We start from the raw sequence: 26,309 nt of genomic DNA on the forward strand, positions 1-26,309 counted from the left end.
ACTCAAAGACAACACAGAGGAGAGATATGACAGCCAGACAGAAAGACAGATGCTAGATTGTTCATCTACCAGTTCATTCTTCAAATGCCTGTGAAAGCTAGAGCTAAGCCAGGATCTTCCATGTGGCTGGCAGGGATCTAAGTACTTGAACTGTCATCTGCTGCCTTCTAGCAGAAAGATGAACCTCCATGCCTATAAAGCTGTACTGTGGAAAATAATAACATTTTTAAAGAAGCTTATCAGGTCAGAGATTGAAGTCTATCTCAAGCACCCTGAAACGGGATGCAGCTGTCCCAAGCTGGTGCCTAATTTGCTGCACCCATGTGTTTACACCCACATTATGTTTCTTTCTTGAAGAAGTCTTTTTTCCTCTCTTATATATTAAATATGCCCTCATGCTATTCTCCTACCTCATTGGCTACACTTTTTCAGTTTCCTTTTCTATTCCTCCACCAATGTCTAAATAATACTGTACTTGAGGTCTTCTTAATTCCTTAATTTTTTTCTAACTACCTAGGTAATCTCCTGTAATCTCATTGCTTTGGATGTTATGAATTTGTGAGATATATAAATATATATAAATATAAATATATACAATGTAAATCTAAATATGCATAAGTATCTATATTTATTGGAAAGTCAGATATTTGGAGGAGGAGAGAGAGGATGATCTTCTGTCCGCTGATCCACTCCCCAGGTGACATCAATAGCCGGAGCTGAGCCGATCTGAAGCTAGGATACAGGAGCTTCTTCCAGGTCTCTCAAGCAGGTGCAGGGTCCCAAGGCTTTGGGCCGTCCTCGACTGTTTTCCCAGACTGCAAGCAAAGAGCTGGATGGGAAGCGGAGCTGCCGGGACATGAACTGTTGTGCATATGGGATCCCAGCACATGTAAGCCGAGGACTTTAGCCACAAAGCTACCATACCGGGCCCAATTTCTGATATATTTTTAAATTTGTATCTCATGCTAAGCCTCCCTGAACTCTGGCCTTACAGATTGTATCCGGTTACAACAAAAGTTATGCAACTTTTGTGAAAATCAGTTCTGTCAACTGTAGAAGCTGTGTAGTTTTATGCAAGGTAGTTAACATCTCTGAGCCTTATTTTTTCATCTGTAAAATGTATACAGCAGTAGCAACCGTGTCACAACTGAATTCTTATAACCTCTTCCTCTTATTCTATTGTTCATAAACAGCTAAATTAATCTCTTAAAATTGCAAGCCAGATTATGTCAATATCCTTCCTTATGAATTCCATCACCCTTATTAAAGCCCACTTCTTTGCCATGGCCTACAAAGTCCTATGTGGTTTACCATTTGCTGCTGCTCCTAACTCAAGTTCAAATACTCTACCCCAAGAATGTAGTGTAGACCCTGAAGACTCGGATCCTCACCAAGGACTATCAGTATGGGCACCAAGGACTACATCCCAACAGACAAGGAGAACACGGGGAATTGGAGTGCCTTTGGAGGCCGAGAACTCCGAGGTCACCCAGCCCCGTCTGGATCTACCACATGGGATGGAAGAGGCCCAAATCCTTCCTCGCAGGACCCAAGGTCATCAGAACAACAGCCAGGAGCCCTGAGGGATCTGCAGAAATAGAAGAACAGCAAACTTCCTTCAGGACTAGGGAGAGGAACTTCTCCTGGTCCTTACTTGGTTCCAACTTTGGATCCCCACCTTCTCTTGCAATGACCATCAGGGTTACTCCAGATACCGCCCCCCCCCCAAAAAAAAAAATTAGAATAGATAGTCAGAGAAATACAAGGAAAGCTTAGAACCAAACAGGAAACAATCAGCGTGGATCCACATATACCTTACTAGATAGGACACAAAGATTAATTACTCCTCACTAGGGGATGGAGGATTTCTCTGCACACCCCTCCTAAAACTGTTCTGCACCTCAACTGTTGACAAATGCCTTGTTAGAGTTATAAGCCAGTTTAGACTACCCTGAAATCTACCAAGTTCAGCAAAATTATGCTTCAACACAATAAAATGCTAAATACTAAAATAAAAACAGACACGAGACAGCTGAATAGTACCCTATAGCCACTTTAAGATGTATAGCAGCCGGTTCCGTGTACAAACAAAAATTGAAATGTCAATGAAATAGTCACAGGATGTGGTTAAGAACTTGCATTTTTTTAAACAAATTGATTACTCAATACCATGTCAATTAATTCCATAACGTTATAGATTGTTGCTGATGTTATGTCAGGTCTTTTAATTGATAGGGATGATACTTTGCCGGCTCTGCCTTCAGACCAGAGATGGTCTCCCCAAGAAGCCGTTGAATTTATCTGGACAATAAGATGCTGGACTCAATGCTTGGTATATGTTTGCAATGAAAGAATCTCGACTTAATTTGAACTGTAATACTGCAGTAAGGTGGAGGAATCCACCATGGGGGGAGGGCACAGGGAAGGGATGGGGGAATCCCAGAGCCTATGAAACTGTGTCACATAATCCAACGTAATAAATAATTAAAAAAAAAAAAGAATGTAGTGTAGAAGAGTCACTGCAATTCTTTTCTATTGTCACTCAACACTGGTAACTTTAAAAACTTATTCTAGAACCAAAATGCATGTATTTCTTTCAGCTGAAGTATTATTTTCTAAAAATTTACTAATATAAGAATAGATTCTGTGAATCATATAGATAAAATTCTAAGATAACCATACTTACCCCCTCTCTCCCTTACTTTCTTTCCTTCTCTTTTTTTTTCTTTCATTTTTTTCTTATGCAATATTGTTCACCTGGTGTGATTCCATATCTAAAAATTAACTACAACGTCATGCAATACAATGGGCAGATCTTTTTTAAATTAATTTTTCAAATGTTTTGCTTTTAACATTGTTTACATAGTTGAGAGAGATGCAAGCCTATGTGGGCCTCTAGTTAGGGTGGGGAAGGTCAGGAATGGAGGAAGGTGGCTGGGACACATGCTTTAGTTTAGTTTAGTTTGTTTGGGAAGAATGTTCCAACAGTGTTACTTGAGTGGTTTCAATGGTTCTGAGAACTTGTTGATTTCATTGCATCAGGGGTGAGAAAATCTTTCCAAGATCTACTGCTTGACAAAGTCATCCTTAGTGCATCCACAGACCCAGACACTTGTGCAAAGCTTGGCCAGGAGAATTATACAACCTGTTCTGCTTTCCATCCTCTGACAAGACAGTCAACAGCCCCTACTGGCTTAGAGGAGCTGACTGTCGTGTTCCCTGTGTGCATCTGGACATGCTGTGCACTGCATGGGCATCAGCAACTGAGGAGGCCCAATCCCAATACATGCCCTCCAAGGTCAGACCACACATCCTGTGATTTTCCCTGTGGCCAGAGTTTGAGTTCAGCCATCTAGCTGGAGAGTCCAAGAAACCTCACCTGGGGTGATCTCCGACTAGACTCTTCTGTGCGCTAGCCAGTGCAGGGTCAGGTGGAGTGTAACCTTTACCAGCCAATACACATACAAGTGGATGCAGTTGGCTGATCAATTCTTTTCCAGCCGTGTATCTCATACGGGCCAATGGGTGCTGCAACTGAGCCCAGCCCGCCTCCACAAACCTGGTCCTCAAGGATATCTGCCTGAAGTTAAGGCAGACCATATTTCCCATCAGTTCCCATCCTCTGGTCAGACACTTCCTGGAGAATTCTAATTGCCTCTGAGCCTCAACATAAAGGGAGAGATTTAAGCTCCTATCTAACTGAAGTCTTCCTCCCTTTTCATCCCCCTGCTGGTCAATTATTTTCTCCACATTATGCTGCTTAGAGTTGGGTTTGTGACCTTCAACAGATTGTCTTTTCTTAGACATTCAGGTATTTTATAAAAGTGTGCTACTAACTTTCCTATCCATTCCACAAGAATATTGAAAACAAAGCAAAACAAAATGACATATAGAAGAAACTAACTTGAAATTTATAAAAATACATTTACAGTATAATAATTGGAGGTAAACAGTGGGAAGGGAGAAGGGGAAGGGAGGAAAGGGAGGGGGCATCCCTATGCCTACAAAACCATATCACGGAAAAGAATATTAATCTAAACATTGAAAGTCTACCATTTGGAACAAAGTGGTCCCGACTAGAGACAATTATGCTCAGTGAAATAAGTCAATCCCAAAGGAACAAATATCATATCTTCTCTTTGATAAAAGGCAACCTTCATGCCAAATGCAATATATATAGGTAAATCTGCATGTACATGTAGTCATCTAGAGGAACTGTATAATAGAGACTATCATATGGAGATGTGAAGATACAATGCACTACGCACCTCTACTTCCAAATCAAAGATGGATTCCCAGTGAAACTGTCAAATGTATCTTGACAATAGCATGCTGGACTCTGCCATTCTCCACACCTACCATGTCAGGATACACTTAACTAGCAGAATGATGGGACTTATGACTGTTTTTTCAAGGACTATATTATTGTAATAATATAGGGGAAATCAGTGGGGCACCCTGCTCTTGGAGAGGGGCAAAGGGGAAATCCTACAGCCCATGGAACTGTATCATAAAAATTAACTTTTCAAATTTATTTTTAAAATTACAAGATACTTACAATACATAATAAATATAGAGACTGCACCTGGCATATACTAACTGACCAGTAAAAATTAACTACTATAATTGCTATAGATATTTAGTTAAGGACTTGTTTTACATGGAATATTATTCAGCCATAAAAAATAAAATCCCAATATTTGCAATAAAATGTACGGAATTGGAGAACATTATGTTAATTTAAATAAGTAAAACACAGAACGACAAATACTACATGTTCTATCTTATATGTGAAAGTACATATTAACTTAGAATAGTGGTTACTAGAGGCTGGGAAGGGTGGAGGGAGAGGGGTTAGAGAAAGGCTGCTTAATAGGTTACCAAAGCAAAAAGCAGACAGACATAACAATAGCTAATATTCCACAGCGCAGGGTGGGGAGATGAGGATTACAGTTCACAATAATATATTATATACTATATTAAAGTACTGGAAGAGCAGAGTCAATAATCTCTAAACAGACATTGATAAAGGGATGGAAAAGCTAGTTGCCTGGTTTGATCAATTTACACTGTCCATACGTAGAGAAATATTGCACTGTGCCCCATGAAAAGGTACAAGTATTGCACGCTAACCAAAATTCTTAGAAAGTCCTTAAAAGCACAGGTATCGGGTTGAAAAAAAGCTTAAGAGGTTATCTTTGGGGCCTGGTGCGATGGCTCAACGGCTAAATCCTCACAAGCACCAGGATCCCATGTAGGCACCGGTTCAAGTCCCTGCTGCTCCACTTTCCATCCAGCTCCCTGCCTGTGGCCTGGGAAAGCAGTCGAGGACGGCCTAAAGCTTTGGGCCCCTGCACCTGTGTGGGAGACCTGGAAGAGGCTACTGGCTCCTGGCTTTGGGTTGGTGCAGCACCGGCCATTGTGACTGCTTGGGGAGCGAACCAGTGAACAGATCTTTCTCTGTGTATCTCATTTTCTCTGTAAATCAGCCTTTTGATAAAAATAAACAAGCCTTTAAAAAAAAAGTTATCATAATCAACACCTCACATTTTTGAAGCATGTATCTTCTTCATAAGAATTTGAAAGTCTACAAATTGAATCATGCAAGCATTGCTTTCACACTTTCTAGCAAGTAATTTCCTCACTTCAATGGCTAGCATCTTTTTTATACGTTGTAAATGACTACCACTTTGTTTTCTCTGTCTACATTCCTGAGTTTATTTTATCCAATATTAAGACTGAATTTGAATATCTAGTTCAATCTCTCAGTTTGGAATTCATATTTTTTTACACTGAAGAGTTTTATTTAAATGTGTGAGGGGTAACTTTCTCAACTAATAAAAAGGAATTATTTCTCAGCTTCATTTATGAGACCATCATAACCTTGATACCAGAACCAAAGAATTGTGTATAAAAATTAAATATAAAGCCCAAATGGTCTTTATGAACAGATACAAAAATTCATGAGAAAAACATTAATAATTGAATACAACATGTAGAAAAACCGATGATATCGCCAAGAGGGCTACATCTGAAGGAGTGCAAAGCTATTTAACACCTAAACATTAATCACTCCTAAAGCTGAATGCTCAGGATTATGTCATACGGGAATCTCAAGCCTTTCTTCCTTCAAGAGAGCTTCTCTTCAAGTATTTTCAATCTCAGACATCTAAGTACACTTACATATTAACTCAGAGTTATAGCAGCCCTATGGGGTGCCTATGTTATCTCTATTTTGCATGAAGACACTGACCGATTTCCATTATAATGAAAAATCTCTCCAAATTTACAACTCTTTCAAATTTAGAGTATTTTGCAATTTTTCAGTTAGGTTCTCATATTTTAATTTTTGCTGTCCTTTACAAAAGAACATTAACCTAGTTTCTGAAGCTAGAACCCCTGGTACTATCTAATAGCTGCTCATTTTACATTCTTCATTAAGATACACTGTTGGCCTTCGCCTCAGAAAATTAGCCAGAATCCTACTATTTCTCCTCACTTCCACTGCTCTCTAGTATTCCAAGCCCCACCCAAGGACTTTGTACTTGCCGTTTCCTTTGTCATTAATGCTTTTTGTCTTCAGATATATGTTTGGCTCTCTCATTTAGGTCTTTGTTCTGTTGTCATTTTGTTATGAAGGCTATTGCTGATCTCCCTAAATAAAATTTGATATTGGTTTCTGTGATAGCTAAACCTCTGTGTCAACTTAATTGAGCCATAAGATCCTAAGATATTTGGTTAAACATTTTCAGTGTCTGAAGGTATTCATGAATCAAAATAACATTTGAATCAGTACACTAGGTAGAGCCAACTGCCTTCCCTATTGGACCTCATCCAATCAGCTGAAGGCCTGAATAGAACAAAAAGATGGCGCCTGTTACTAAGAGAACTCCTGCTGCCTGACTTCCTTAAGCTGGGAAACTAGTTTTCATTGTCGCCTTCAGACTAAAACGTTGCTTCTTCTTGGGTTTCAAGCCTACTGGCTATTTTAACGTCACTGGTCATTTTAGTCTTGGAACTCAGACTGGAACACCATCTGCTTTCCTGAGACTCAAGCTTATCAACTGTAGATCTTGGGACTTAATGCCTTACAAGTCTTGATATTCGCATACCTTATTAGTTTTCTCTTTAGAGAATGCTGACTCACTAGTTTCCCATTGACATTCTAACAAATTACTACAAACTCGGGGATTAATGCAATCTTATTATTGGGAACTCCAAAGTCTGACATAAGTTTCACTGAACTCAACTCCAAATTGTCAGTAGAGTCTCAATTCTATCTTGAGGCTCTAGAGAGAATCCATTTCCTTCCCTTTTCCAGCTTGTAGTGGCTACCTGTATTTCTGGATGCATGGCCTCCTTTCTCAGTCTTGCCAGTGGGGCACAGTGAGATGAGTCATGCAGCAGCTAATTCTGACACTACCAGTCCTATTTCCTGCTTTCACATTTAAAGAACCTTTATGAATACATGGAACTGCCTAGATAATACATATGAAGTCTACCTCAAGGACACCTTCATTCCATCTGCTATTATTATCTCTCCTTGACACTTAACAACACACTCATATGATCCTAGTATTAGGATGTGCATAATTTAGGGTACAGGACGATTAATCAGCCTAACTCAACCATTTTCCCTATCAGTACTTTCATTTACTTTGTAATTCTTCCCTCTCCAAACATAGCCTGTTCACTTAATTGGTTGTCTATCCTCCCTTAGTAGATAGAAGCTCCCTGAGCACGCCGGCTTTCATTTGTTTACACCTGCATCCAAAGCTCTAAGAACACTGTCTCTAACATGGTGTAAACCTAAAACAGATTCTGACTAAACTAATGAGACCAGAAGTGTCATTAGTGATGGCGGTGGGAGGATCCTGACTGCCTTGTAAGTCTGGTCCTGTTTTGCAAGAATTAGGAATTTATTTGGGAAATCATACGCTGCTGTTTTCAAAGCGCTACGGTAGCAAGACCTAAACAAGTTACATTTTCTGGATTTATGAATTCTCCTTTCTTTGAAAGGGTACCAGAGATGTAGAGATTATAATTGCTCGATTCCAGGGGAAAATTCTAAATAGTTCGAGATGTATTTATCTATTTATGAAGTTTTTGTTTGACTTAAATCAAATCTGCAAGATGGAAGTTGTTCCTTTTCTTTGTCACTGTTGACTCTACTTTGAACTGCCTACTAAGGTAAAGCATTTTATATATATATATATATATATATATATATATATATATATATAAATGAAAGGTTCACAGACGGCTGATTTATTATTTCCACAGTGGAAAACACAGTGATAGTCTCAAGCCCAGGTATGCACCTGGATTTGCATCAGGTGCTCCTGGATGGACCTTATCCTTTCCACTCTGAGGAGGTCCTTACATTCGAGAGGCCTTTGAACTTCTAGTTCAAAGTCGAGGTAAAATGTACTAGCTTGGCAATTATACTAGTTGAGCTAAAGTCTCAATTTCAGCAATCCTACCTTACTGTAGGCAAGCTTCTTATCCACTCTGAGCCCAGTTTCTGCACCTGTAAAATGGGGAGAGTAATAATACTTACCTCACGGGGTTTTGTGAGGATTTAGTAAGATAATCCTTCTATTTGATTTTTAGTAACTACTAAATTAAAAGTAGGCCTGTTTTCGCTCGACAACTCACATAAGTTCATGACATCCTATTGACTTAGAAATTAAAGTGTGGTGAAATTGGAAGAAGCTAAGTGCTTACACAAATCAGTGTCCATATTTTCCTTATGCTAGCAATGGCCATTTACAACATATCGCTTATAATAGAGAAACTTCTCAGTTAGTGCTTTCCCAAAGGAAAGTACTCCTAGACCTCCCTCAAACTTTTAGAACAGTTTAAGAATTAATATTCAAAACACACGAGGGTATTTTAAAAGTTCATAGAAAATTTAATTAAAAGATAAGATTACTTTGGAGTAATCTTTTGGTATCTATGCAGCTTTTTCATAATATGTATTTTCATAACATTTTGAAGATTGTATACACAGATTTCAAAAAATGCTTGCATCAAAATAAACGTAAATTCTGTTTTTCCATAAATCTTTTCAAATACCTTCATATGGATTTTACTTTGTATAATGCCTTCGAATGATCACAGTTAGCTGTTATCACAGCTGACAAGTGGCACCACTACTAACCTATCAAAAGCTTGTTCCCACATGTACATCTCCTCTCCTTTTTCTCAGGATAGCGGTTTTTAAAGTGTAGACTCTGGACCATGAGGTTCAACAGCAGCATCACCAGGGACCTTGTTAGGAATACAGATTCATTGGGATGACCCAAACCTACACAAAATAAAACATTCAGGGTGGCTGGGGTAGAAATCCATTTTAATAGGTTCAAGTTTGAGAACCACTGCCTGATCCTACGGACATAGATAATACGGCCGATAAAAGGCATGATTTCATTGTGTCCTTATGTCATAATCTGCACATTTCTGATTTCTTGTCTTCATTTCTGTGTGCATGACTTCAACATATATCCACATTTACTTGAGTTTCTAAGTAGCTCACCTTTGAACAAATGGATACACCAAAACTTTCTTGTGTGTGAATGCAAAGAAAGTTAGCTGACATCAATGTATTACCGAAGTTCGAGTTGCAACTAGAAACTGAGCAAGGTTTGACTGAAGAGCAAATAGGGTAAGACTGTGTACTTTATGGTTTTCTATATGTTCACCTAATTGAATGTCTCTATCCTTATCAGTATCTATATCTATCCACCTTAAAAAAAACCATTTTCAAGGGACTGTGAAATTGCACAGATGAGAACAACGCTGCATCATGACGCATGTTAGTCACAGGACAGTTCCCTGTTGTTTCACTCTTCTCACTTTGCTAAATGCTAAAGATGCTTGGACTTGCACGTAAAACCCTTTTCCGCACAAGACTGATAAATCTGTTGATAAAATTAGTTTCATGTGTTACTTTAAGGCTTGAGAGTTTTCAGATTTATGTAATCAAGGCTAATATACATTTTCTTTTCAGTGAGAACTCTGTCCCTCAACTGAAGACCATGAAGTAAGACTGGGAAGATTAGAGACTGGTGGTCTGATATCCCTCTGACAGAAAAGAAAAATTCTAGGACTTTGAATTCATTCTAGTTACTGCTGTCCAACTTTACCAGTTTACAGTGCTTCATTTTCAGCCAAAGTTAAACACAACTCCCAGCTTGAGAAAGGGTTTTTTTTTTTAAGTAGAGTAATGATATATATCATTTGCTACTGTGGAAAATATAAAATTAATAATTATGACTCCTCAAAAAAGATGACTTTCATTTTACAAATGCTACTTATTATCCCTCCAGTTTTGATTTATTCCTGAAACTGATTTGCAGTACACTTCACGTCTGGAATTCTACCAGATTTTCCCCAACTGCCATCAGGTAGTTCAGGTTCTAGGTTATTTTTGTTTCAAATCTAATTTTACAAATACCCTTGCTCAGAAGCCACACTGCTTTCTTACCACTTATGACATTTAGACACTCGTAAGGCTAAATTCTTCTGTCTGCCTTTGTTGTAATCCAGTCTAACTTTATTTTGTGCCTTTCTCCAACCAACAGGTCCCCTTCACCTAAGATAGCTGTGAAATTGCACTGCTTACTCTTAGCACAAAGTTGAAGAAACAAGAAAAACAGACACTGAAATGCCTAACAGCAAAAGTTTATTCAGAGTTGAAGTTAAGGAATATTTCTAATGCATGCTGAGAAAACAGTAATACTCCAATCTTAGGGAATTTGACAGGGAGTACAAGACGATACTGGAATAGGCTTTGGCACACATTACTACTACTAGAAGCAGATCATTGTAACATGTAAACACTACCAGAAGCTAGAACACTTACATATCACCTGCTTTTATGTTACACTGACTTTATGGAAAGCGCATCTTCTAATTCTGCACTTGCTACTTGAGAAAATAGCATTCGAGATTAAATGTTAATACTTGGGTGTAGAGAAGAAATACAGAGTGGTAAGCATCACAACATTTTAGAGCCTACATATACATGTTTACAGCCTTAAGATTAGTTAAGAAGTAGCACTTCAATTTGTGTGTGTGTGTGTGTGTGTGTGTGTGTGAGAAACAGTATTCAACAATGCTTAGCGCATGAGAAGACACTGCTTTGGTCCATCCACTCTTTCCAGCTTTTCAAAGTGTTTCCTGGCATTGCGGATGTTGATCAGAGTAGCTGCAGAAGCTAAGGGCAAGGGTAGGGAGATACCCAATAGAATAAGTATGGGCAGACAAAGAAATGTGTAACCAATAAAAACAAATCAGCAAAAGAGAACAAATCCCTCAAAATATGTCACAGAAAACACATAGAAACAAGAAGTCCCAAGTTATCCTGGCTCAATTTCCCTAAGTTTTACAAAAAAAAAAAAAAAAAAAAAAAAATTAAAGACTTACATATTTGAAAGGCAAAGTTACAGAGAGATAGAGGGAAAGACAGAAACAGATCTTTATGCTCATTCACTTCCCTAATAGCCATAACAGACAAGGCTAAGCCAGGCAAAAGCTAGCAGCTTAAGACTCCATCAGGGTCTCTCAAATGGATGGAGAGGCCTATGCACTTGGGCCATTAGCAAAGAGCTGGATTGGAAGTAGAGGAACCAGGACTTGAACTTGTGACCATATGGGATACAGGCATGGAAGGGATGACTTAACCTGCTATGCCGGCCTAAAAATTTTGTTAAATAAGCAGATTTCTTCATATTCTAAAGCTAAATTTCTGAACATTTTTGGTTTGGGGATAATATAAAAGAATCCATTAAATTATAATAGTACTTGCCTAATATAGGAAAAGCCAGTATATGAGAGACCATTTAAACTTCTGGGAATATCTTCTGTAACAATGTAAGTAAGAATCATTATTTCATTGTTTGTGATAAACATGGCTATTATGATTGGAAACACCAAACACTTCCCTTCACGCCCATAACATAAACATTGTAATATGGTATATAGGAATTGCAATGGCATAAAACAGTTCAGGGTTTAATATTTTAGGTTTTTAGAACTTTGATTCACTAATCTTAAAATATATGTACCACAGGAAGTATAAATCATGGATTTAGGATATCTTTTCATTGAATTTAGCAATTTGCTTTCTGAAGTTTACACGAAGATAAACGTAATGGCCTAGAGCTAAATCATTTTTAAGCTTTAAAATATTAGTGTATTAAACAAAAAAGTAGTTATCACTATTACTAAAATACCTTTTCATCTAATGGGTAAAGTATGTGTGACAAAACTTTTCTTATAAAAAATGTATTTGTATTAGTTGAAAGGCAGAGTTACAGAGAAAGCAAGGGAGAGACAAGGAGGGAGAGCTTCCAGCTGCTGGTTCACTCTCCAGATAGCCGCAACGGCCAGGGCTGGGCCATGGTGAAGCCAGGAGCTGCATCCAGGTTTTCCATGTGGGTGCAGGGGCCCAAACGCTTGAGCCACTCTCTGCCGCCTCCCAAGTGCGCTGGCACAAATCTAGATTGGAAGTGATTCCTGAACCAGCGTGCACATGGGATACTGGCATTGCAAACTACTATTCCACAATGCCAGCCCAACAATTTTTTTTCTTCTAATACTTTCACAATATTGTGCAACTATCCTCAATACAAAATATTTTAAAGTATATAATGAAGTACTACCACTAGCGCAGCTGTTTAAAGAATACATGGTTTTGAAAGTATCTCAGCCAAATTTATACTTACGAATGGATGGATCTGACATCACAACCATCACGTAAGTGTTGGATGTAAAGATATCAATGAAAGCAGCAAAATTAGAATTCCTAACTTCCATACTCTGGAAAGAGGCAGCCAATTTGCTATAGGATAAAGGAAAAAAAGTAGTTAAATAAAATAATAACATTTGAGAAGCTCTTATTTTCAATGTTGAACATTTATAGCACTATATCTCAATTTACCCCTGCGTTAAGATAATCACTAACCTTATTTTCCAAGGAAACTCTAATAACTTGAATGTGATACTGAAGGTGGGAAGAAAAGTGGATGACAGGATGATACTGATTGTGAAAATGGGCTTAGACATAAATCTGTTTAAAAAAATCATGCTACAAGAAAATTTCTCTAATCTTTAAGAATCAGCTTAAATTGAAATTCCTGTCACTGAAATTAATACCTAGAAATTTTCAATGTGTAACACTGATATTTGAGAAATGATTATATCTTTGATAACAGAGTAACTGTATTTGCTTGTCATTTATTACTTGCCCCTATTATCATAAAATCCTAGAATATCTCAAAGTGTGCAAAAGCATCAAGAGGGTGAGCTTATTCTTGTTGTCCAGGCATCAAAGCATTGCCAGGGTAAGAATTTTGATTTTGAAATATTACCAAATTATAATGTTCAGTTATTCCTTCTTTTTATGTTTATAATGCCAAGATTAGGAACGAATTTAACAACAGCTGGCACGATTAGACATTCTGTATCATTTTGGAATCAGCACTTCCTTATTTTCATTACTGTAATTTTCCAGTGAATTTTGGCATTTAGTAGGACATATTCTCCTTCCTCCTTTTTCAAGACACTCTTGGTTATTCTGCTTCTTTCTTTTGAAATAGAACCAAATATCTGAGAAAGATATTCTGCTTAAATACTTTTCATTTGTATCAGTTGAGTTCATCTTAAAAGACAATGACCTGCCTCTCAGTCAATTGCAGTCTGTCTTAGAGTTTACTCAAGGAATTATCCTGAGTATACAAGCTCAGTTTACTACAGTTACTTGAACTATACTGTAGCTACAAAACTACAACAACTTTTTTTTGCCAGAGATAAACAGATCAGATACACAATGTCTCTTACCTGCAGCTCAGCTTGAACTGCTTAATAATATTGCTGATTTTTTCAAATCTATGAGCATCCCGCTGCTCTTTACACTGATAGTGAGAAATCACCTACAGAAAAGAGCATTGCCATGAATCCATGCAAAAGGAGGCACATCATTCTCTGCTCTTCTTCAAAGCAGATTTCTGTCAGTCTCTTGGTAACAATGATTGGGAGGATAGACTTGGCATCCGAATGACTTTCCACCTCTCTCCTATTCCACTGCCAACGTTCTGTGTGATGTCACTATGTGGATTATCTATTCAGTACTATTTTGCTGTGATCTCATTAGACTACCAAAGTATTATCTATATGTGGCTCAAGACTTATGATTTTTCAATATTACGAAAGTGTTGATACATCTTCAATAGAAACTATACTCCTTTTCCTCCTTTTTACCCTTTACCTGGGCTAATTCTCCTGCACAATGTCAGGAAGCAGCATAAGAGGGCCATAATTCTTTCTTGTTTTTAAACAAGATTTTCACTGAGGCTGCACGATGGCTCAAATTGGCTTATCCTCCGCCTATAAGCACTGGCATCCCACAGGGGTGCTGGTTTGAGTCCTGGCTGCTCCACTTCCCACCCAGCTCCGTGCCTATGGCCTGAGAAGATGGCCCAAAGCCCTGGGACTCTGCACCCATGTTGGAGAACCAGAAGAAGCTCTTGATTCCTGGCTTCAGGCTGGTTCAGCTAAGGACACTGAGCCATCTGGGGAGTTAAGCAGCGGATGGAAGACCTTTCTCTGTGTCAATGTGCCTTTCAAATAAAAATAAATAAATCCTGAAAAAAGATTTTATTTTCTTTATTTGAAAGGTATTGTTCCCTCAGCTGTAGGCAGCTTCCTAGGCAGCACTGTACCTCGGCAGTTGTTACACTGCTGAGAGAAAAGCAGCCAATAGCTGGCGGGCATTCTAGGCTTAGTTAATGCCAAATCTGTATTAACTATACCAGTTCACCAGCATAGTTGCTTGTTCTTCCATCCAGCATAGTTGCTTATTCTTTTTTATTTTCATTTTTCTTTTAAAAGATAAGTGGGGAAGGCAGGGTAGTCCGGGCCAGGATATGCCACCCCAGGTTGGGGAGCTGCAATTGCCTGTGGAAGGGGCCTGGGGACGTACTGGAGGAGGAGTGGCTGAAAGCATGTTTGACAAGGGAGGAATAACTTCAGGGGTCTTCCACAGATGTGCCATTGCACTCACAGGTAGGCAATTGAGCTGAGATGAAGTGGTTTAGAGGAGGGAAGCCAGAGGGGATGTCTGGGTCAGGTAATGCACCACCCATCCACATGGGTGACCTTAGCTGAGCTAAATAACATTGCCCATGGCCCACCGGCAGTCGCAAAAACTGGGGCTGGGAATGGTAGGGGCAGGGTGAATCACGCCTGCCTGGGTTAGGCTGCAGTACCTGCTTATGAGTGTTGGAGCAGGGGATGGGCCACGCCAGTCTGGGCTGCAGCATCCATGAAAGAATTGGATCTGAGGACAGATTCTATAGGAGTATTATGGACTCACCTCTGTGGGACAGTGGTACCTGCTGGTTTATGTGGAGAGTTGGGGCAGTGTTGGGCTGAGCCAGGCTAAACTACAGAACTCACCTGACAGGAACCCACCTGACTCATGGAGGTTGGAGCTGGGAGAAGGCAGGGTAGGGCCAGGCTGCAGCACCCACCAGCAATGCCAGGGCTGCACTGAGAGCAGACCATGCCACTGGCAGACGTGAGATCTGGGGTTGGCAGCAGGCCTAGTATGGGAGAACTTCCCTAATAGGCCACAGCTCCCTCTGTGGAGCATGGGAGCCAAGGCTGGGGGTGGGTCAGGCCAGGCAAGGCTGCAGCATTTGTGTTTTTGTGTGCCTGGACTGGGGACAGGCTGGGTTAGGCCAGACCTTGGGATCCACTGGCACACAGGAGAGCCAGGACAGGGTGTGGCTGTGCCCAGCTGGGCTGGGCTTCAACAACCATCATTGAGAGCTGAAACTGCAGGTAGGGCATGCCAGACTGAGTTGAAGCACCCACCAGCATGCACAAGACCTGGGCTGGAAATGGACCCAGTAGGATATCTCTGGAAAGTCCCCTGCTGGACTAAAGCTCCCACTGGTGAGTGTGAGAGCAAGGGCTGTAGGTGGTCCAGGCTGGGCAAAGCTGCTGTACCCATTAGCATATGTGTAGGCTGGGTCTGGTGGCAGGCCAAACTGGGTTGGGCTCTAGAATCTACTGGTGCTCCCAAGAGTCACAATGGGTGTGGGACAGGCCAAGGCTAGGCTGTGGCACCTGCTAGACCACATGAGAGCTGGGTCTGGGACATGGGCTAGGCTGGGCAAGGCTGTAGCATCCATTGGTGAGCACCAGAATGGGTGCATGCCAGTTGGGCTAGGCACCTCTTTGTGCTGATGAGTGTGAAAGCCAGGGCTGCCAATAGACTAGACCAGGCTGGGCTGCGGTAACTTTTGAACATTGATGTTCTGTGTCTTGCAGTAGGCTGGGCCAGTCTGGGGTGGGCCAGGCTCAGCAAAGGTACTATACCTACTGGAGTGCAGGAGAGCCACAATGAGTGTGGGCCCGCTGGACTAGGCCGCAGTACATGCTGGCAAGTGCTTAGACTAGATGCAAGTAATGTCACGCTGGACTGCAGTACCAACTGGCATGTGCCTGGCAGGGGAATGGCAGGCACTTCCCTGCTAGGCTGTATCTATCACTGGTGAGCACAAAAACCAGGTATGGTGGGGGCCAGGCTGGACAAGGTGGCAGCAACTCTTGGCATACATGAGGGGCAGGTCTGGGCGCAAGGCAGGCTGATCTAAGCTGTAGCATCCACAGGTATGCACAAGAGTGTGATGGGACATGGGCTGTGCCAGGCTAGGCCACAGCAGAGGCTAGCACACCCAAAAACTGGGACTATGGGTGAGCCTGATAGGGTTATTGGGTGTCTCCCTGACTAGGCTGTGGCACTCACTAGTATGCGTGAGAAGTGGCTTTGTGGACGGCTGGCTTGGCTAGGCCACAGCACCCATCGGTTCATGTGAGATAAGGGACTGAGGAGTAACCGACTAGGAAGCCCTATCCATCAGTATGTACACTGGCTGCTGCAGGTGACAAAGCACACCTGACCCTGCCCTGTCTGGCACACACAAGAGTCGCGTCTGAAGTCACCCCAGGTGAGGTTTCTTGGGGAACTCGCCAACTAGATGGCTGGACTCAAATCCGTGTCACAGGGAAGTTCACAATGCACACGGTACATCCTTAGAGTGCATGTACTGGGATTGGGCCTCCTCAGCTGCTGATGCCCGTGTAGTGCACAGGGAAACAGGACAGCCAGCTCTTCTGGTCAGCAGAGGACATCGACATCCTCATCAGAGGATGGAAAGCAGAACAGGTTGTATAATTCTCCTGGCCAAGCTTTGCAGCATGTTCCTGGGTATGTGCATGCATTAAAGTGGACTCTGTCAACCAATAAACCTCAGAAAGATTTTCTCAACCCTGCAGCAATGAAGCCTACAGTGTCTCTGGGCTATCAAAACCACTCAAGTAACACCCTTGCCCATAATGGGATCTCTAGGGCATCATCAAAGGACTGTCCTATGTCCCTGAGTGCTGATATAGTTTGACAGCAAGGAGTGGGTCTCTCCCCTTCTGCTCCTGTGGAAATAAGAGAAAAAAAAAAGACTGAAACACGTGTCCCACTCACCTTTCTCCACATCTGATCCCCCTCACATCCTAACGAGGGGCCCACATGGGCATGCATCTCTTTCAATTATGCAAACAATATTAAAAAATAAAAAAAGAAAGGCAGTACTGCAGAGAAACGGAAAACTAGAGAGAAATCTTCAATCTTCTGGTTTACTTCCCAGATGGCCACAACAATCAGGCTGAAGCTAGGAGTCAAGAGCTTCATCCACATCTCTTATGTGGGTGGCATACCTGCAAAACTCCAAATTCTACTAAGTATTAGAGTCTTAACACTAAAGAACTTCTTTCCCTTGTTGGCCATAGTACCTTACAATCAAGGGTGTGCATATGTAAGCGATGATTAGACAGAAAAGATTCTTCCTGAAAGTGGTAACAGGCTGTTCTATGTTGCTGACCAACAGAAGGCACAGTGTGAAACACCTCTGTAGAACGACAAGCTCTTACCAGAAACGTAGCTCTCTCAAAGAGAAGAACTTCATCTGCTTCAATAATTTCAGCAAAATTCCTTAGATTCATTTCCAGCTGCTGAACGTTGGGAATCAGTTGATAAACAATGCTGGACCAAGCCTAACAGAATAGAATCATAAGGTTGTGTTACCAACAAGTAGCCAGTCCTAAATCCTTGAAATGAGTAAGCACAGTACAACATATGGACAGGAAAATATGATGACAATTGAGTCCCAAACATATACTGACATTAAATATGACATAACACAAATGAAATGAGAAAATGCAGCTAATATCTGATTTTTCTCCGTGAATTCAATGTTTTAAGGTTCAAACAATTTCATAAAATATTAGAGAAACTCCTTCCCATTGATAATTGCAAATGAACAAGTAACGTCATTGCCATCATGTTGCCTTAGGGAAAAAAGTTGAAAATATGACCGATGTGCTAAAAAGCTTCTAATCCAGCCATTCAACAAATATTTTAGTCCAACAGTGTAGATCGCTCTAAAGATGAGAACATAATAATGCAATATTTAGCATACACCCAACAATTTTTAGAAAATATTAGCCACATGGACAAATGGGCCCTCCCCTCATCGGGATAATATACCATTACAAGAGAAACCAGTGGCATTTTCAATCCCAAAGGTTTGTTGTCAGCTAAAGAGAAGAACTTCATCTACAAATTATTGATCCAAATGAATTAAAAATGGTCCACTGTGTGTTCACCTAAAACTGACTTCATCCAGAGAAGTATGACTAATGTAAGCAGTTGAAATCACCATACCCTCCCTCTGTTCTCTTATGTATTTCCATTATAATAGTTCTTTCACTCTCACTGTAGTTTGTCTGGTTAGGTGTACCTGGTTCTTCTCCCCCCAACTAGAGGACAGGAACTTGGTTTTAGTCATTTGTATTTCCAGCAGCATCAGGCAGATATGCAATGAGTGCTTGTTGAGTAAAACTTAATATAAAAATGTACGTCAGCTCTATGCAACATTGATGTAAGAGATAGTAGTGCCATGTCTCTGTTCCAATTAGTTTTATTACTTAGGCATGGGGGCTCAGGTTCCAAGTTCCCAGGTCGGTGTTAATGTCACTGCTGAATTTACCTTGGAGAAGGCACCAAAGCTAACCACAGCAGAGACATTGTCACTCACAGCAGTGTTGTGATTAGCCAATTGTCTTTGGTCGTGTTATGTATTGCCATCCTTCACACCGCAGTTGGTTCTTATCAGTGCGTCATGTCCATCCTTATTCACGGTTACCTGTTCTATGGGAATAAGGCTTTGAGAGAAATTCGGCCCATATTAATCTAGAACAGTATTTCCTAGAAAGGTATCTCAAAATGATCTGTTATTAGAGTGAGGCTGGGTCAACACAATATTGAGGGAAAAAAAATGAATTCGTTTCTTTTTCAAAAGTAGTGGCTATCTTTAAAGTCCAATGGTTTTTCTCCTTGGCAAGTCAGGTTTCCGTGCTTCTGGTTGCAGATAAACTGGTCAGATGCAGATGTTACTGAAGCGTTAGCTACCAGTGACACAGAAGAGTGCTTTCCCATCCAGAGCCACACTTGTCAATGGACACCAGAAGCAGTCTGAGGGAAAAGTCTGACCACAGGAGAACTCAAACTGAGCCAGTCCTTCAAATCACTAGATCAGTAGGAAAAGGGGGGAAGCAGGAGCCTGTGTGCCAATAATGCAATTTCAGCTTCATCTGTGACACAGCCATTATCGTAACTTCCACAATCACTACAATAGTGGGAACAATCTTTCTGGCTGCAAGAACACTAGTCTCCAATTTCTCATTAAAATTGAAGCTAAAATATTCTATTATATCATATCTCATTCTAAGACTCCCTTCTCTAATTTCTTCACTAGATAGTTTTCTTTACTGCCTTCCAGTTTTAGGCAGACTAACTATACCCTGTGCAGGTACCTAAATACTAGACATAACTCCAATCAGCATTGAGACCACACCAGGTCAAAATGGATGATGGCCAGCCAGTGAAGCAACTGCTACCACAAAGATCAATATCAAATTAATCCTGACCATACTGGTTAATTTAGTGTGATTTGGTAGCTATGTCGACCCAGTGTAAGGGCAAAACAAAGTATCTCTAAGGTTAAGTTTGATTTTCTTGAAACAACTTATCGTAGATATTTCTTGTTAAGTATAACAAATCTAGATGGCTAAAAAAAATCTGTTAGTCTTGGTAACATTCTTCTAGCTTTCTTTCATGCTCTTAAAATGAGGAAACGCAGGGAAATATACACACCTTATAGAGAGTTTCATCCCAGATAGATGTCCGGAAACAAGCACACTCCAAAGGGCGAGACAAACGCCTCAGATCTTCTTCTCGCTCTTTAAAAATCTGAATTAAAAAGTCCAACATTCTGATCAGCACGTAACAGCCATCTTTATTCACTGCAAACTCTGTAATTATAGCTTCTGCTTTTGCACCTTGAACAGTTTTTCTTTTGTTTCTGGTTATTACATAAAACTCTCTATATTTATGGGGCACCATGTGCTGTTTCATTTCAGTAATTATATACTGTATCATGTTCAAACCATGGCAAAAAATTTTCCTCAAATATTTACCATCTTTTCATGGTGAAAATATTCAAAATCCTTTCTTCTATTTTTTAAAAATAAAAATACACTACATTATCAGTATCTTTAAGTTATCTTATTGTGTGTCAAAAGACCAGTACTACTTCCTTCAACGTAACTATAACTCAGTATGTATCAATTGTTCACCCACCCACCCACATTTTTTTCAGCCTAATTTTTCTGCATTCTCAGCCATGGAGATCAGTTCTCGCTGATTGCACATGAGTGAAGTCATGCAACACCTCTTTCTGTACCGGGTTTATTTCACGTGACATAGTGCTCTCCAGCTCTGCGCTCTGGCAAGCTACATTATGACTCAACAGTATTTTGTTGTGTATATGTAACATGTTTTTGTTTTTGCAAACTATATGACTTAATCCTTTTTGGGATTAATCCAATAGTATTCTGTGTGCAAATGTATCATTGTGTGTACTGCCCTACTATGTACATGTACTGATTTTTTTTTTTTTTGCTAACTACAGGATTAAATCCTTTTTATGGCTCAATTTTATTCCATTGTGTATCATGTTTTTGTTATCATGTGTTTATTCATCCATAAGCTGATCAGGACACTTAGGTTGTTTCTATATCCTAGGTATTGCATTAATGTGATTTTGATTATACATTATTTCACTAACTGAGATGGTATTTTAAAATAGCTATAGCAACATGATTTTGTAAGCAAAAATACCTTGAACACTATATATATTTCTCTATATTTATTTCAGTACTATATTTACTTACCTATACAGTTGTAACCCCTACACACCAACATCAATCCATCTTGAAACTGTTACCAAATACAGTTGTCCACATACACATGGAACATACTTACATATGTAAATAATTTGATTATATATATATATATACATAAATATTTTCCTAGAAATAGGCATATTGGTGATGAGTATATGTGTACAGCATGATGGCTAATTCTGTGTTAACTTAGGCCTAAGTACCCAGATATTTGGGTGTTGCTGGGAAGGTATTATTTTAGATACGATTAACCTTAAAATAAGATAGAATTTGAATGTGGCAAATCTCCTTCTATAATGTAAGTTGGCTCAATCAATAAATTAATAACCGTAAGAAAAAAGTCTGTATCCCCTGAAGGAGTTCTGACTCCAAACTGCCTTCTAAGTAGAACTGCCACATCAACTTTGCCTTGAGTTTCCAGTTGAACCAATCAATATCTGTCACATTTGTTTATACTCTGTCTCACTCTCTCCATATACACTGGCATTTTTCAATGAGTAGGTGGGTTGGTAATGAATATACAATATACATACAGTATATATATATATATGTATAATATACACATAGTGATGGTTAATCTTATGTGTATACATATTTACACATTCCGTTAGTTCTCTTATTCTGGAGAACCCTGGACTAGTCTAGACTTTAGTGCTGAGAACAGTTCTAGAGAGAATCTTAATGAATTTTTCAAAATTTATTCTCAGCATCTAGACTTGATTTTCTAATACAATCAGTGACTCAATTTTCAGTGGCAGACAACACTGACAATCTATGATGCAATGTGGCAACAGAAATATACTTTTCTTGTCAAAATGATGAGCACAATTAAAGTGACTGGTTGATTCTAACTGTACCAGACAAAATAACGAAAAAATGCACTAATAGATTTGAATTTCCAGCTCGAGAACTGTATATATGACTTAAAAGTTATCTGTTTGATCTGAAAATAATTTTGTATCTTAGAGCCAAAAAGCAGAGACTGCTAAAAAACTAAACTTGGCATTTTATTCTTTGATTAGAATAATCACAAAACGAATTGTATTCCCAATTTCTAAGGGAGTGTGCTTTTGAAGACCCCTGGTCGGCAGGAGAATGGCAACTGGAAGAGGAGGGGGAGGGGCGGGACTGAATTCCCATGAGTCGTCAGCAGAAGCACTCACTCCAGGTTGTGGCACAATAAATAAACTACCACCTGCAACACCAGCGTTCCATATGGGTGCCAGCTGGAGTCCCAGCAGCTCGACTTCTGATCCAGCTCCCTGATACTGTGTCTGGGAAAGCAGCAGAGGGCACAGGCGCTGGGGTCCTTGCCGCCCACAGGAGAGACTTGAATGCAATTTTTGGCTCCTACTTTATACCTGGCCCAACCCTGACCATTGTGGCCTCTTGGGGAGTGAACCAGCAGACAGGAGCCTTCTTTCTCTATGTCTCTATGGCTGTTGCCTTTCCTTCTCTTTCAAATTTTCTTTTAAAAAAATAAAAATAAAAGTAGAAATTACTCCTTCCAGATCTGAGATTAGCCCTACTTTGCCTAAAAGAACTGTAACAGGGGTCAGTGTTGCGGTATAGTGGGTTAAGCTGCCACTTGCAACAACAATACTCCATATCAGAACATCAATCAGGTCTCAGCTAGTCCATGTCTGATCCAGATTCCTGTTAATATTCCGGGGAAAGCAGCAAACCATATAGGAAGAGTTGCAGATAATAAAGCAGCAGACCACAATGATGGCGTTACAGACTCTTGGCTTTGGACTATCTTAGATCTGGTTGTTGCAGCTATTTAGAGTGAACCAGCAGGCACATGATCTCTCTCTCAGCTCTCCAAATCTCTTTCTGTCTCTCTTGGCCTGTTGGTGCCACTCTTACTTTTGAATGAATGAATATTTTTAAAAGAAATAAACTGGGCCCAGGACAGTGGGACAGCATGCAAAGCAGCTGCCTGAGATGTATACATCCTTCTCTGGGCAATGGCTGGAGTTCTGGCTGCTCCACTCTTAACCCAGCCCCCTTCTAACACACCTGGGAAAGTAACAGAAAATGTCCCAAGCGTGTGGGCCCCTATCATGTGCAAGAACCAGATGAAACTCCTAGCTTCAGCACGGTCTAGCTAGAGCCACTGCAACCACATGGAGAGTGAGCCAGCAGATGAAATCTCTCTCTCTCTCTCTGTAACTCTTTCAAATGAATATTAAAAACAAAGAAGCTACAAGGGCCTGCTTTGTTTTGCAAGACATGCCTGATTCACTCTCACAAGCCCCTTCCTTTGCTCTACATCTATAAATGCATTCAAATTCCCTTTAGGTTCCTAAAGTACAATATGCAACCAGAGGAAATACATGACACTCCACAAGTTTTCCAATTTCTACAAGATAAAAATGGGCATATGTGTAGGAATGGATAGTAATTGTATGGATGATGGTAGAAAAAATGTAACGTCAAATCAGGAAGGCTTTGTGGATCCGGGCCCGTTTATCAGATATTTTGCTTTGAATGTTGCAGATCAAGGAGTTAGAAAAGGTCTGCACTAAAGGCCTTACTGAAAGTTATCACAATCAAGTGACAATGAAAAATGAGAATTTGGGATTGGTTTAAAGATACTTCTGCCTGATTTACAGGTACGATTGGAAGAAGTTAGCTATAAACCTACAACCACTTTCTAGGACATCTCTGAAGGAAAGTGATTTAAAACAAGAATCCATTCAATGAGTAAAACTTCAAGCATCTTACTATTCATTCTCCTTGGGAGCAACAGCCAGATTTTGTATAAAATGTACCAATTAATACATTGTACTTATTTATTTGCTGAATGGTCAGCAAATAGGAACAAATATGACTGGAAAATTAGAGACAAGGAGACATGTGGAAGAGATGAATGGATGAAAGTATGAAGATATTTGTCGTATACAAATAGTTACCAAAGGATGCTAGATTTGAAAAACCAAGTGGAGGGAATTGTCCATTCAGCCTCTTTTTGCAGGCATTCCTGTCACTGGCTAAATGACTAAGTGGATATGATAGCAAGGACGGAGACTATTATGCACGGGCTTAACAACATGGATTTCCACCCACCTATGCTGTCCTGGCCATGGCTGCCACTCAGTACCCAATCTTCCAGCAACAGAGGTTAACCTTGAGTTCCTGATAGCTACCACCTGGATTAATCAGCCAGCTACTTGATGGTAGGTTGGTTATGAGTTTGACTCCCTTCATAAAGGCACAGCCTTCTCTTCTTACCAGAATAGATACTTTGGATACTGGTTTTTCTTCTGTGAATGCAATGCTTCTACCAAAACTGTTACTCAAGTACTTACACCATGCCTTCATGTACCATCATGGTTACTGTATAAGCAGAATTCCCTCTCCAGACTGAAATCACTTCACAACAAATGAGGTGATGCAACTGGCCCATGCTTTTGGAAGTCACTGATCTTAACATGTTCTCCAGCATCCTGAAGCAGCTAGACTGATAGGAATACAGATGGGTTTTTGTGGGCTCAATTACAGTGTTAAAGTTGTCTAAGTCGCTATACATCCAAAGAATCAGCATCTGATTTGTGGTACTTTTGCTTCCATAGTGAGGATTCACAGGTCCAGGAATCAAGGAGTGGAAATGGGAATGGTACTTACAACTACCCTTAGTGATCCACTATCAAAATGTCTATGTATTGTTCCTCTGACCTGATATCTTGTCCTCTGTTGGCCTAGAGATATCAACCGTAAAGGGAAGAATGAGACATGGCAGTGATTACATTGAATTGGAGGACTGCTACCTGGCCACATTGGGCTCCTCATGCTTTTGAATCAATAGTTAAGCAGGACAGTGTTACAGGACTAGTCAGGACAATTTGTCCTGACTATCAAGAAAGAAACTGAATTGCAACTCCACAATGGAAGTAGAGAAATGTATTCTAGAATATAAGAGATACACAGTGGGTCATTCTCGTAGTAAAACTATGCTCTGTGATTACAGTTAATGGAAAACTAAGAATTCCATTAGGGCAGGTTCTGTTAATGATCTCTGGGTCACTCCACCAGCAGCAAAACTACAACAAGGTCAGGTGCAGCTGTAGGCAAAGAGAATTAAAAACCAAGGAAACTAATTTAAAATATCAGCTACCATCACATGACCAATTATACAAATGATGATTATAACTGCCATGAGTATTTATTCATATTGTTTTGAATGCATAATATATGTACACACACACACGCAACTGTGCTTGTTTTCTTACCTCTCCTATACTCTTGTAGGCAACATAATATACACACTGTATATTATAATACTGAAGTAATATTAATCTTACATTGCAATGTATAAATTACCACATAGCAAGGGGAAAGTAAACATTACCCATCAACTTAGCACTCTCTCAAGGGAAAAGGTTACTGCATTTTCGGTTGGATTTAGGATAGTTGTATCATGGCAGGTGAAAGTATGACCTTGTTAAAACCTTTACTGGAGATCAGATATGGCTTTAGGGATTTTATATGTATTCCAAGCTGATAAGGGTAGACTACAATGGTTACTCTAATGTGTTAATTTGTCTATGCTGCAGTGCCCAGACATTTTGCCAGAGAGCAGTCCAGATGTTGCTGCAATGATATTGTTTAGAAAAGATGAACATTGAATTCAGTAGTCTTTAGGTAAAGCAGATTACCCTCCATAATTGTAGGGGATCTTACCCGAACAGTTGAGGGTTTAAAAACTCACTTCCTGAGGGAGAGGGGATTCTGTCTTCCAGACTGCATTCTGTTCTAACCTGCAACATCAACTCTTTCTTCTGTCTCTAGCCTATCTGCCCATCTTGCAAATTTCCAAGGCTCCGCAACTGGTTGAACCAATTTTTAAAAACAATGACTCCTTCTGTGTGTGTACACATGTATTGCTTTCACTCTCTCTTTCTCTTCATATGCATGCACACATGTGCACATGC

The 26,309-nt window shown here is 40.0% G+C and overlaps 1 protein-coding gene across 2 annotated transcripts in view; it reads right to left on the reverse strand.

The window, feature by feature from the left end:
- Positions 1–10,672: 10,672 nt before the first annotated feature.
- RRAGB (Ras related GTP binding B) overlaps positions 10,673–26,309 on the reverse strand; it is a 30,761-nt gene continuing 15,124 nt past the window's right edge. For both annotated transcript variants that reach the window (XM_004598287.4, XM_058658559.1), the window contains 5 exons: positions 20,282–20,377; positions 17,998–18,120; positions 13,846–13,937; positions 12,732–12,847; positions 10,673–11,221 (listed from right to left, as the gene is read on the reverse strand). In XM_004598287.4, the coding sequence (XP_004598344.1) occupies positions 11,124–11,221; positions 12,732–12,847; positions 13,846–13,937; positions 17,998–18,120; positions 20,282–20,377 (525 nt within the window). In that variant the 3' untranslated portion in view covers positions 10,673–11,123. The remainder of the gene's footprint in view (positions 11,222–12,731; positions 12,848–13,845; positions 13,938–17,997; positions 18,121–20,281; positions 20,378–26,309) is intronic.

This window comes from Ochotona princeps, chromosome X (genome assembly GCF_030435755.1).
Source record: "Ochotona princeps isolate mOchPri1 chromosome X, mOchPri1.hap1, whole genome shotgun sequence".
Classification (NCBI taxonomy): domain Eukaryota; kingdom Metazoa; phylum Chordata; class Mammalia; order Lagomorpha; family Ochotonidae; genus Ochotona; species Ochotona princeps.